This window comes from Chlamydotis macqueenii, chromosome 2 (assembly GCF_036417535.1).
Source record: "Chlamydotis macqueenii isolate bChlMac1 chromosome 2, bChlMac1.mat, whole genome shotgun sequence".
Taxonomy (NCBI): domain Eukaryota; kingdom Metazoa; phylum Chordata; class Aves; order Otidiformes; family Otididae; genus Chlamydotis; species Chlamydotis macqueenii.
Genome location: NC_141557.1, coordinates 62,362,103 through 62,374,598, shown reverse-complemented (window position 1 = coordinate 62,374,598; position 12,496 = coordinate 62,362,103). Strand labels below are relative to the sequence as shown.

At 40.0% G+C, this 12,496-nt stretch overlaps 1 protein-coding gene across 1 annotated transcript in view; it reads right to left on the bottom strand.

Moving 5' to 3' along the window:
* The window catches only part of COL15A1 (collagen type XV alpha 1 chain), a 153,225-nt gene extending 152,910 nt beyond the window's left edge, over positions 1-315 (bottom strand). The window contains exon 1 of the mRNA XM_086741476.1: positions 251-315. Coding sequence (XP_086597602.1) covers positions 251-315 — 65 coding nt within the window. The remainder of the gene's footprint in view (positions 1-250) is intronic.
* Positions 316-12,496: the final 12,181 nt, after the last annotated feature.

Genomic DNA, 12,496 nt, shown 5'->3' with positions numbered 1-12,496 from the left:
TGGGGGAATCATAACTGCACATGATGCAAATAATCCCAAGATTTCTCTAGTGACATAGCAATGTTCCCTGTGTTTTTCCTGATGAGGAGCACAACTGGTGTACTTTCTTGATTACAGCTGTGATGATGTTATCATGGAGTTCTTGTAAGCTCAATAATTTGCACCTAAGAGGTAATTTTATGTGTAATTACAGTTTCTCCTTCCTCTCTCTATAAATTTATAACAAATGATAGAAATTAATTTCACCTACCATTTTATTTTGCAGTCGTTCACTCTTAGAAGATCTGTTTGTAATTCTTTACGAATTGCCCTCATCCTTATTAAAAAAACCCTCATATCATCAGCAAAGTTAACTGCAGAGCAGTCACATAACTGCTTACCCTCACTAAGGCAGGCAATGCAGATGCCTGTAGAATTACAGCAGTGACTTGTCTACTACAAAGGCTGACTGTATATTTCTCACCTTTTTGCCACTCTTTCAACCAATTGTTCATGCACAGACCTCGCACTTTTGAAAAAAATTAAAAGTCTACAAATGCTGTTTTTAATATATACTTATGAAGGAATACAAGTGTACATTTATGTACCTGGAGATAGGTGTGTACCATGTTCTACAGGAAGGTACAAGTTAAGGTCACAGAGGCAAAGAATTTTGAAATATTCTAGCTCATTAGTGCTTAATTTCACATAATTTGAATGTTTCTGCCTCATAGTATTATAAAAAACATTGGAAAAGAATGTTAAATCTTTCTCACAGCTGGGACTGGATGGCTAAGAAGGCAAAGAGTATCAGGGGCCTGAAGCTTGCAAGGAAGAAATTAATCTCCTATCAATATTTACACTGGGAAGTGATTTTTAACAGGGAAGAGACCAGGTCTGTTGGGCACACAGATGGGCATGAGGGAAATCAGACTAGTGGGGAGGATGGATGAATACTACAGAGAAAAGTGTGCAAGAAGGAGAATAGGACTGAGTGAAAAGCCTGGGACAGGAAGCTGGGAAGAGATGAGGACAACGCTAAGAAGAGCACTGAAAGCCAGTTAGGAAGCAGAAGAAAAGGTAAGTCTGGGCCTGTTACCTGACACTAGGTGGCAAGGAAACTAAGAATAAATGTTTAGACATTTTCCTCTCTACAAACTCTGACTCAGTCTTTCGCTAGGCAGCATGACTAGAAGAGGAAGAACGTTGTGATATTTCTGCTATAAGCAAGCATCCATGAAACCTGCTAACAAAGCATGTCTTGTGCGACACTGTAATAGTTCAACTGGTACAACCTGCAAATTAGAATGTTTCAGTACTTCTGATGTCACCTGCAAGTGTCAGTATGCCCTTATCATATTTTAAGTTTATGTATGTTCTAAAATGCAAAACCTTAGAACTATTAACCAGTTATTTGACAGGGTCACAAAAATTATTGTTTCCAGAAACGGATGAACTGTTTTTCATGAAGTTTATGATATTGGCATGAGACACAAAGTCAGAATTCAAAATGGTCACTGTTCAGAAACTGAACAAGCAACTGAAATGATTTAATATGGAGTGCAGAACAACTGTAAAAGCAAGCATAAGTAGATGTTCTGCTTATAATTTAAACTCACTTGCATGTCAACATTGATTCTATTGCTAAATTAAATTAATTTATCACTAGCAGAAGAGTACATAGTTTTAAAGCATATTTAATAAATAGGTCTTAGCTATATTAAGTATGTGCATTGCACTGAAAGGCTCTATTCAGACTAAATGTCATACATTCCTTTTATATGAATAAAAGAATTATGTGCAGCACTTTGTCTGTCTGTCTCCATGTTCAGCTGAGCTGAAGAAACATTTTCTCCTACACACACACACACACAGAGCCTATCATAGGGCACAGAAAGTAAAGAGCTTCACCAGAATCCCTCTCCCCATTCTGTGTAAGATAACTTGACTCAGATATTTTCCTTTTAAAAATATTTATAGATCTGGAGCCAAGGAGTAACCTCACTGACTACTTTTTACACCACCTTGAGATAAACTTGTAAAAAGTATGCTCTCCTACACTGGAACTAGGGGTTTTCAAAAAAAGTAATATCCTGCTTTGTAAGGTGATGCAAATGCCAAATCTTTAATCACCATTAGATTATTGTCTAAAATTTCTACTTTGTAAATTGTGATGATAACATGGACAGGACTGATAATCCACCTTGACAGGTAAAAGGAGTACAAGCACTTTGCTTAGATAAAAGTTAAAAATCTAGCCTTATTGAAAAAGGTTTTCAGATGCCTACAGTGTGAGGATTTTACCCAACATACTTGCCCTAAATATACATTTAGATCAAGATAGTGATCAAGATGAGACCTAGTATTTAAACTATGCGCATGACAGCAAAGAAAGAGCAACATTTTTTTCCAGGTCTAGTTATTGTACTCAGAATCTTGTTTATGGGTACAGAGACAGCACACCTCTTGAGTCATAATAAATAAATCCGTTAATTTTGGGAGAGATGGGATCCACCTCAATAAGCAGGGTAAAGGTCTATTTGCCACTGGGATGGTTAATCTGGGAAGAAGGGATTTAAACTAGGAATGTCAGTGGGGGGACAGAGTTACCAGCAGCTCTGTGAGGGAGGAATGGATAGGGTTAACAAGCAAAGGGCATGTGGTGGTGTGTCAGAAAGGAAACACAAAATCAGTAAAATAAGCCTGAAGGAGGTTTACCTCCAGCATTTACATGTAAGCAAGGCAACGTTATTGGAAAAATCCAGACTTTTGCTGGAAAATTGGGTTTCTAGGGTGCCTCTCTGAAGTCCATGTACACTTATGTACATAGCATGTGCAACAAACACGATGAGTTAGAGATCTGTGTGCAGCTGCAGGGCTATAGTGTTGTTGGAATCATGGAGACATGGTGGGATGACTTACAGGTCATTCCTATAACCAGCAGGTTGAGGGAGGTGCTCCTTCCCCTCTGCTCCGCACTGGTGAAGTCACACCTGAAGTACCATGTCCAGTTCTGGGCTCCCCAGTACAAGAGACATATGGACATACTGGAGAAAGTCCAGTGAAGAGTCCTGAAGATGATTAATGGACTGGAGCATCTCTCCTATGAGGAGGGTTGAGAGAGCTAAGACAGTTCGGCCTGGAAAAGAGAAGGCTCAGGAGGGGATCTTATCAATGTATATAAATGTCTGAAGGGAGTGTACAAAGAGGATAGAGCCAGGATCTTTTCCATCGTGCCCAGTGACAGGACCAGAGGCAATGAGCACAAACTGAAACACAAGAGATTCCCTCTGAACATCAGGAAACACTTGTGAGGTGACTGAGCACTGTCATAGGTTCGTCAGGAAGATTGTTGAGTCTCCGTTGTTGGAGATATTCAAAAGCCATCCAGACAGACATAGTCCTGAGCAGCTTGTTCCAGTCTAACACTGCTTAAGCAGGAAGATCAGACCAGATGACCTTCAGAGGTTTCTTCCTACCTCAGCCATCTCTAAGATGGTTAGTATAATCAAATTTTTAACAGTCTAATTCAAGGATCATTAGTCTTCATCTAATTATTGCAGAAAAAGAATGAGTAATAAAGTAGCTAGAGCACTTCAACACAGGAATAATACAATTAAAAATTTAACACACATTTCTCAGCTGCTGCCTCTTTTCTGATGTTATGCTCAGACCCACTGCTCCTCTGGGTCCTAATGTTGGTGGTTTTACTCTGGTGCTGGCTATGGGGATAAGGTCTTACAGCAATTTGCCAACATCTGGAGTCCTTCAATAGGAGGAGTACTATATTCATGCTGATTGTTTCTTCTTCCTCTCCCCTAAGATACATTTGCTTTGCAATTAGGATTTTAAAAAAAAATAAATAAAATCCAGGATATAAACAATTAAATTAAGATATAAAGTCAAACTAAAATCTATTCAGAAAAAAAGGCATCACATATTAAGTTGAAATGCCCAAATAATAGAGGTGGAAGAACAGAAGTTCCTGCTGTCATGAAGTTTAACAAGCATAGTTCTCACCAGCTGTCAGTGGAAAAATGTCAGTCAAGCAAGGCCACTGTGTGTGATGATCTCAGTCTGATGGCTACATTTGCTGGCAGGCTGATCTAATCGTATTTGTTCTGTAGAAAATGTGTTTCTGATGAACACCAAACTTCATTTCCAAAGTGACAAAAATCCATGTTACAGGGAGCTAGCTTTATTTGCCAACATAGAGCAGCAATGTCACAAAGATCTGTGAAACAGATTTATCTTTACTCTTCAAATATCCTTTACCCAATAGCTCAGCTGCCATTATATTATGTAGAGAAAATTAAGTCATCCAACTGTCTTAAAATTGGAAGATATTTGTGATTATAAGGAGAACTAATTATACCCAAAAGCAGAAAAAGTCAAAGCATTTTCAAATCATCTTTAAAACAGTCTGTTGGAAAATTATTTAAAAAAAAAAAAACAGTCCATGCCATCTATTCTTAAGACTAAAGGGTCATAAATAAATAAAAATTTTCAAAGCAGAAACCACTTTAAACAAAAATGCCAGGTTTTATGTCTTAAGTTTCACTTTTCAGTTTACAGAATGGAAATTTTTTATTCGAGAACTACTTTCTTTGAGATTATAATCTGTCAAAGAACTTTAAAAATATGGACAGTACATGACCACCTTAGTCTGGCATCACATTTTAGCAGATAAATGCATTCTTCACTCATATCCAAGTATGAATTTCTACTTCATCAGTGTATTTTTGAAAAATGCTTTCCAAGTGGCAGACTAATGCAATTTTGTGAACTATTCTCCCTCTCTTCTCAAAATACAGTAAATTCTGCTTTCCATATTGCCTATCCTTCCATTACCAATTGTGATTTTTCTTCTTCTCATCACTTTCTGTTTAAGATGTTTGGGATGCTTGTTCAGGATATGGTAGCAGAGGTTAAAAATGAAACTTGCCCACAGGTAGTGAGCCCACTAATTAAGGAAGCAGGGGAAAGAAAAGCTAGACATTTAAGTACCCCAAAAAGGAAACACATAATACAAGTAGGACAGAAAGTGTGTTTATGCTGCCTGTGACTCTTACAGGATAGCCACTACCCACAGTTACGAGACAGAAATAAACACATTACACATGTGCTTGACTCTTTTTTCAAAATTTAAAATACAGTTAGTTATGCATCTTAAAAATAAGATGTGGGCAAAATAAGCTTTGAGCAACAACATGATTCACGTGTTGTAATTCTGACATTTTTCTTCATTGTTTTTTGTTTATTTTTAGGAACAGTTTTTCAGCACACTAACACACTCAATAATGCTTTACAAAAAATATTACAAATGAAAAAGAAACCCTCTTTTCCCCTCCACTCTGCAACTTAAACAAATGCATGCCTTCTGACACACCAGAAAGAACTGTTCAACACTGCTAGAAGAATTCACACAGATCAAGACAAGGCTTATAACTAAAGGAGATTCTTATTAAACGAACCAGTATTTTGAAAAAAAAAAATAAAAAAGAAGTGGACATGTTATTTATGTGCCCAAAATCTCCGCTAACTATCACTAGAGACTGTCTACAGGAATGTATCACATGTACCTACACCTACACAGTGGTCCTGGGACCACTATGGCTACAACCCTGCCAGTCACCTGTACTGCTCATGTCTTTTTCTTTTTTCAAGCACAGGTCCCACAGCCAACCCTGGTAACCACACCAATGCTCCTTAGGCCATTCTCAGTCTTAACTTCGAAGTCCAGAGTGCTCGTTCCACACTGTTGGCCAGTAGGAGCCTCTGGGTCACCTATACCATATGTCCCAATAGCGCCAAGGATAGTTCCCTCCAGCATTTGCCCAAGCCTAACTCATCTGCATTAGATCTACCCTTGTAACTCCCCTTCACGGCCCTGTGGAGAATGCACTGCTGCATTCTGTTCTAGTGTTGGTACACCAGCAATGCACCGACAGCCACAGGGCTGGAAGGGCAGCAGAAAGAGAACAGGAAGCTGAGAGGCCTGACTGTATCCATGTGCAGTGCTTCAAACAGTGAAGCATAGTGATGGACACAGCATCACTACTAATGGTCTCTGTCAAGACTGTAAGTTGCCATTACCAAACATAAAGTTAAAAAGTTATATTAACCTGCTAGCTCTTGAAACATCAAAATTTCCTGGTCCAAAGGTTTAATCATAGGTTGAAATGAAGAAATTACTAATGACCGAAATAGTTCTGTGCTTTATCCATTTTTAAAAAGGGGAACAAGGGCAACTACAGGCCGGTCAGCCTCACCTCTGTGCCTGGCAAGGTCATGGAGCAGATTCTCCTGGAAACCATGCTAAGGCACATGGAGAGCAAGGAGGTGGTTGGTGACAGCCAACATGCCTTCACCAAGAGCAGATCGTGCCTGACCAATTTGATGGCCTTCTATGATGAGGTGACGGCATCGGTGGACAAGGGACGAGCAACAGACATCATCTACCTGGACTTGTGCAAAGCTTTTGACACTGTCCCGCACGACATCCTTCTCTCTAAGCTAGAGAGGCATGGCTTTGATGGATGGACCACTCGGTGGACAAGCAGTTGGCTGGATGGCCTCACTCAGAGAGTGGTGGTCAACGGCTCGATGTCCAAGTGGAGACTGGTCACGAGTGGCGTCCCTCAGGGGTCCGTGTTGGGCCCGGCCCTCTTCAACATCTTTGTGCGCGACATGAACAGTGGGATAGAGTGCACCCTCAGCAAGTTCACCAATGACACCAAGCTGTGTGGTGCCGTTGACACACTGAAGGGAGGGATGCCATCCAGAGGGACCTTGACAGGCTGGAGAGGTGGGCCCGTGCCAACCTCATGAAGTTCAACCAGGCCAAGTGCAAGGTCCTGCACCTGGGTCATGGCAATCCCAGGCACTAATACAGGCTGGGCGGAGAACGGATCAAGAGCAGCCCTGAGGAGAAGGACTTGGGAGTGCTGGTGGACGAGAAGCTCAACATGAGCAGGCAATGTGCCCTTGCGGCCCAGAAGGCCAACCACATCCTGGGCTGCATCAAGAGAAGCGTGGCCAGCAGGTCGAGGGAGGTGATTCTCCACCTCTACTCTGCCCTGGTGAGACTCCACGTGGAGTACTGCATCCAGCTCTGGAGCCCCCAACACCAGAAGGACATGGACAAGCTGGAGAAGGTCCAGAGGAGGGCCACGAAGATGATAAGAGGGCTGGAGCACCTTTCCTATGAGGACAGGCTGAGAGAGTTGGGGCTGTTCAGCCTGGAGAAGAGGAGGCTCCGGGGAGACCTTATAGCAGTCTTCCAGTACCTCAAGGGGGCCTACAAGAAAGATGGGGAGAGGCTGTTCAGTAGGGCCTGTTGTGATAGGAGGAGGGGTAATGGTTTTAAAAATAGAGGGAGGTAGATTTAGATTGGATATTAGGAAAATTTTTTTTGTAGTGAGGGTGGTGGAACACTGGAACAGGTTTCCCAGAGAGGTGGTGAATGCCCCATCCCTGGAAACGTTCAAGGCCAGGCTGAATGAGGCTCTGAGCAACCTGATCTAGTCAGGGATGTCCCTGCTCCTTGCAGGGGGGTTGGACTAAGTGACCTTTGAATGTCCCTTCCAACTCTAACCGTTCTATGATTCTATGATTCTAAATCATGTAGTCCTTGAATACATTTGGATAAACAAGAGTGCATCTCTTTCTCTTCCTATCTTCAGATAGATGCAGAGTATTTTTCCTGATTTCTTGGAGATTTGCATCCTATATCTTCTGACTGAACAACTCTCATCCTGCAGTTGCTGCTTCCCATCACACCTTCTGCCTGTTCTGCTGTGCTGCAGGTACATTCCGAACAGACACAGGGTTCAGTTCTGCTGCCTTCTTATCAGTAGGAGCACTAGCCTAGGGGGAGGGAGAATCTCATTCCTGCATAATCCAGGAGAACCATTATAGGGAAAGAAAATTTCTATCTTTGACAGCTCTACTCTGTCCATTTTGGTGGACATTGGCTGAAAGAGTCTAAATTGTCTTGCTTGTCCATCAAGACTCTTGCTACCTATAATTGCTGTGGGTGTTGTTAGTAAATCAGCTTACGTGCTCATTCTCTTTTTTTTTCCCTTTGCTGATGAGGGGTGATGAGTTTCACATTGTTCATGGGTTAAACACAAGCGATTGTAAAAGCTTAGCTTACATTTTGGTACTACATATTCTTTCTGCCACATGCATTGCTTGCTTCCTAAAAAATAAACTCTAAAAAATTAATCAGAAATAGTAAATGAATTAATGCCATGCCAAAATCTTCCATCTGGCTTTATGGATCTATTTATGATGGCCTTTATCTACAAAATTCTTTACCATTATTTCCTTTTTTGCTCAATATGCAAATTAGGCGGTACTAACTCACTCAGCATCTGTTTTATCTCTACCTGACATACAGTCTTCTAGTACTTGTACACTAATCAGACTCTATTCTGAATACCCTGAATATTCTGAAAATGGATGAGTCCCTCCTCCGTGCAGTGAGGCCTCTGAAGAGTAAGCCATATTGGGAGTCTAGTGTCTCTGCCCTCAGTTCTGACACATTCCTGAAGTCTGATTGGAATAATGAGCGAAGAATGGACAGACATTTTCAATATTTTAGCCATGCAGTTTCACTAACGTTGTGCAAATGCTAGTTTCCAACAGCTTAAAGTTTGCGTAACTTATATAGATTTTCCTGATTTTCTATCACACATTGATGAATTATTTTAAGCTTTCCATATAATACAATCTAAGGCAGACCACCTGAGTAGGAAATTGTATTAGCTAATTAGTCAAAGTGTAGCAAAATATAATTGTTAAAGGGCCTGAGCCAACACTGTGAATGCTGAGCTCTTCAACAAGCAGTTCTCCACAGCACACACACAGCACATCCCTAAAGCCTTTCAGAAATCTTGTCAGCTCTCAGATGGAAAAAAAAAAAATCCATTGTCATTCTCTTTCAGTGATTTCTTTTTACTAGCTTTAAATTAACATGCTTCAAGTTTCCACTTATATTTACATTATAGTACTGACTTAGCGGAACACCTGGAATAAGCCTAGGATACTGAGTTACACTTGCTAGTATTGTGCCCTCTGTGATACTGTGATGATTTCTACAGTGCTTTAAATTCAGTGCTACTATATTAACACTGTCAGTTTCTCCTCAAGACATCAAACATTAATTCCTTACCTATAATGCATTTCAAGAAAAGCTAACCTATTGTTGCCTAGCGAAACCAGCTGATGACACTTCTATTTTTACTGTCCCTGAAGATGTATAGACCTTTTACTTGGGTTTCAGGGTTTTCTTCTAACCGTTTTGCTCAGCTGGAGTAGCCACAAACCTCTGATCTTCCACAACAGTTGTGTAAAACCTGCTTATTTGATGTACCGGTTATACAAAAACACTAACAAAAAGACAAGGAAAAAATCTTTAAATTATATGCTTTGCAATGAGGAAGTTAAAGAGGGAAAAATATTTTTTTTCACGTTACTTTTACATCAGTCAAAATCATGCATGAGAGGTATGCACTGCAGAGCAATAGAGAAAGAAAGAAGAGGTCTTTCTCTTTCTGTTTTCCACGACTGAAGAAAATCTCAACCTTTTATAAAATTAAACAGCAGTTTAAAGTGTAACAAACAATCAAACAAAAACAGTAGGATATATTTTAAGGAAAAGCTAAAGCTAAGTTTCTGAATGTAAGTTGTGAGAGAAAGGAGGAGAAGTAGCTCTTAGATTTTTGGTTTTCCAAAAATAAAGCATGGCAGTTATTTGTAGTTTCTCTCATCCTCTCCATGTTTTTGACTCAGACTGCCTAGAATAATTCTGCTTCTTGGAAGAAAACAAAATAAAACAAACCGCAAAACCCAGAAGACTTAGTTAACAATCACATCTGCTAACTAGAGCAACAAAATGCTGGCTTTACAGACTTTTATTCTTCTCAGTCCTATATGCCCAGCTTCTATGTTTTGTTGAGTATTGCAAAAAAAATCTGAGCAGTACCTATCAACCAGTTAGACCTGCGATGGCAATGACAGCAGTATGGGAGGTGCCCATACTAAAAGTGGGATCTTACAAGAGTAGCTAAGGACTTACTTTGACACAATTTTGATAGCTGCTAATACACTAGCAAAGAAAAGAATTTTGTTGGATATTTGGCATGCAGCTGAACTTGCAAAAAGCAGAAAAAGGCAGATTTTAAACTACAAGTGAGTGCATTTAGTAAGGTGCAACCAACATGCAATTGATAGAGAGCTTATGCAGATTTATGCAGCCCTTCCACAGATCAAGGCTACGTGCTGATCACAGAGCTTCTGCTCTGTTACTTAGGAATTTTCTCTTCTTTCCTTTAGAAGTGCTGCAAACAGCAGGAGAGAGGGCACTGAATAAGTCAATTCTTGGCTATAGTAGCTGCTGCTGCAGAGGACAGGGATTTTTTCAATTAAAGTTTGTGTTTACAGAGTTGACATCAAAAAAATACCTGAAGTTTTGCATTCTGTTTTCTTGTTGTTACTAGACCTGATGCTAACACATATAAAAATGGGACTTTACAAGCACCTGTTTGCACATCTGGATGGTAGTTGTACTAATAAAGAAACTGGTGTTTCCTTGGCTCCAAGAAAGTGTAAACAAAGGAGAAATGGAAAAAAACCAAGTAAGATTAACAGAGGGTTATTTTAGCACAGACTCATTTTAGCTTTCCTGCAGCACTTTAATCTGGTGCAGATGTTCATTTGCCTCATTCTGCAGCTATGTTAGATGAACTTCCTCTCCTCAGTAACATTTTCTCAGGGATTTATTATCCCTTTGTTAGTCTACCCTTAACTTGCTCATTCCTTTCATGTGACAGCAAAAACCCAAAATGATGAGAAATCAAGCTAAATATATGAAAGAACTACAAGACAATAGTAGCACTATGTAAAAGTAAATAGAATATTTAAGTGATTAAAGTACAAACAATGTTCTCTGCTTTTTTTTTTATCATTTTTGATAGTGATAATGGCTTTTATTTATTAAGTCAAAACAAACCAAATAATTAGACAAGAAAATAAAGGAGATTGAGCAGTAACAATAAACCTGGACAAGGTACGGACAAGATTTACACTTAGTAATACATTTACACAAATGTACTTTATTAGAATTTTTTTTAAAAGTAGCCTAATGCATTAAGCTCTAGGGTAAATTACTTTTGTTCACAACATTAGCATGTCTAGACAAAGAAGAACGATTAGGTTTGCCCACCTCTAAATTTCCTGCATAACTTTGAAGCCTGACCTATTGCTAAGAAGTAGCTTCTGATAATATGAATATGGACAAGAAGACAGTACTGCCAAGTTCTTTAGCCTTTGAGTTGCTTTCTTTTAATTTAAAACCTTCACTTCAGTTTGATGCAAAAAAAGTAGTGGACTGTCAGGGCCTTGAGTGCACCAATAGGCATTAATTGCTCTCAGCAGCCTCATCAGGGACCTGCACTCACACTGTCTGCCTGTTGTGCCAGGAACTCCACCAAAGATCAAGGCTGGGTGTTTGGTCTCTGATGCATGTTGCAGGTGTGCCTATCTGGGGTCCTCTCTCTGGCCCCTCCTGGATAGGCTTTGGACCTATGTTGCAGTTAGCTTGCCTCCTGGGTGGACTCAGGACATGCATTGTAGCCTTATCTCCAGGCCTGACTCCATTTGTTTCTGACCAGGCTCCCTTTAATAGACCCTGGACCTGAGTCGTTGCTTTGCCTTGTCTGGGACTGTCAATGGACCTTGATACTAGCACCCTGCTCTGCTTGCCCAGCGTAGGTGCTGTGGGACAGTGCCCTGGCCAGCAAGGTCTCTACCTGCACTGCAATCACTCAGCTCCTGGCTCACCTTCCCTTATGAAGCAGCCAGTGCAAGCTGCGCTGTGACACAAACTCCAAAAACCCTGTGCTGTTGTATCACAATTCTATCTCCATTAGTGCTAGCTGAAAATGCGTCAACGTGTTATGAAAAAAAATGCAGCTGTTAGGATATTTTAGAAAAATGCTTATTTTGGTGAAATTCTGTTGGAGAAAAATATAGTTAGGAATCATTAATTTCCTTGCTCTAAAACTAGTTTAATCACATCTTTTTTTTAAAAAAAAAAACTCAGAAAGATTGTTAAAAGCTTTGATTTTATGAAACTCCATAAGGAACACATTTTACATAAAGGAAGTAGTAACAATAATCTCTATCTTGCAAATTCTTCTTGAAAATACTAACTTGAATCCTGAAGCCCAGAATCCCATCTATTCCTTTTAAGTGACTGAAAAAAAAAATTACTTCACATCATGACTATTCTAAGGGTTTAATAACAGGAATATCTGTATCTGTCAGGGGTTGCCAAATACAGTAGCCTGAGAGGGTTGAGGCTGTGGAAACGCCATTTCCCCAAGTCCTGCCTCTAGTGAGGCTGAGTATCTATTCCCAGTAGGCACATAAACATATGTAATATATAAGTACATATGGCTGGCCACACAGATCAACACAGACAGAAAACATAGCACTCACACAAACACAA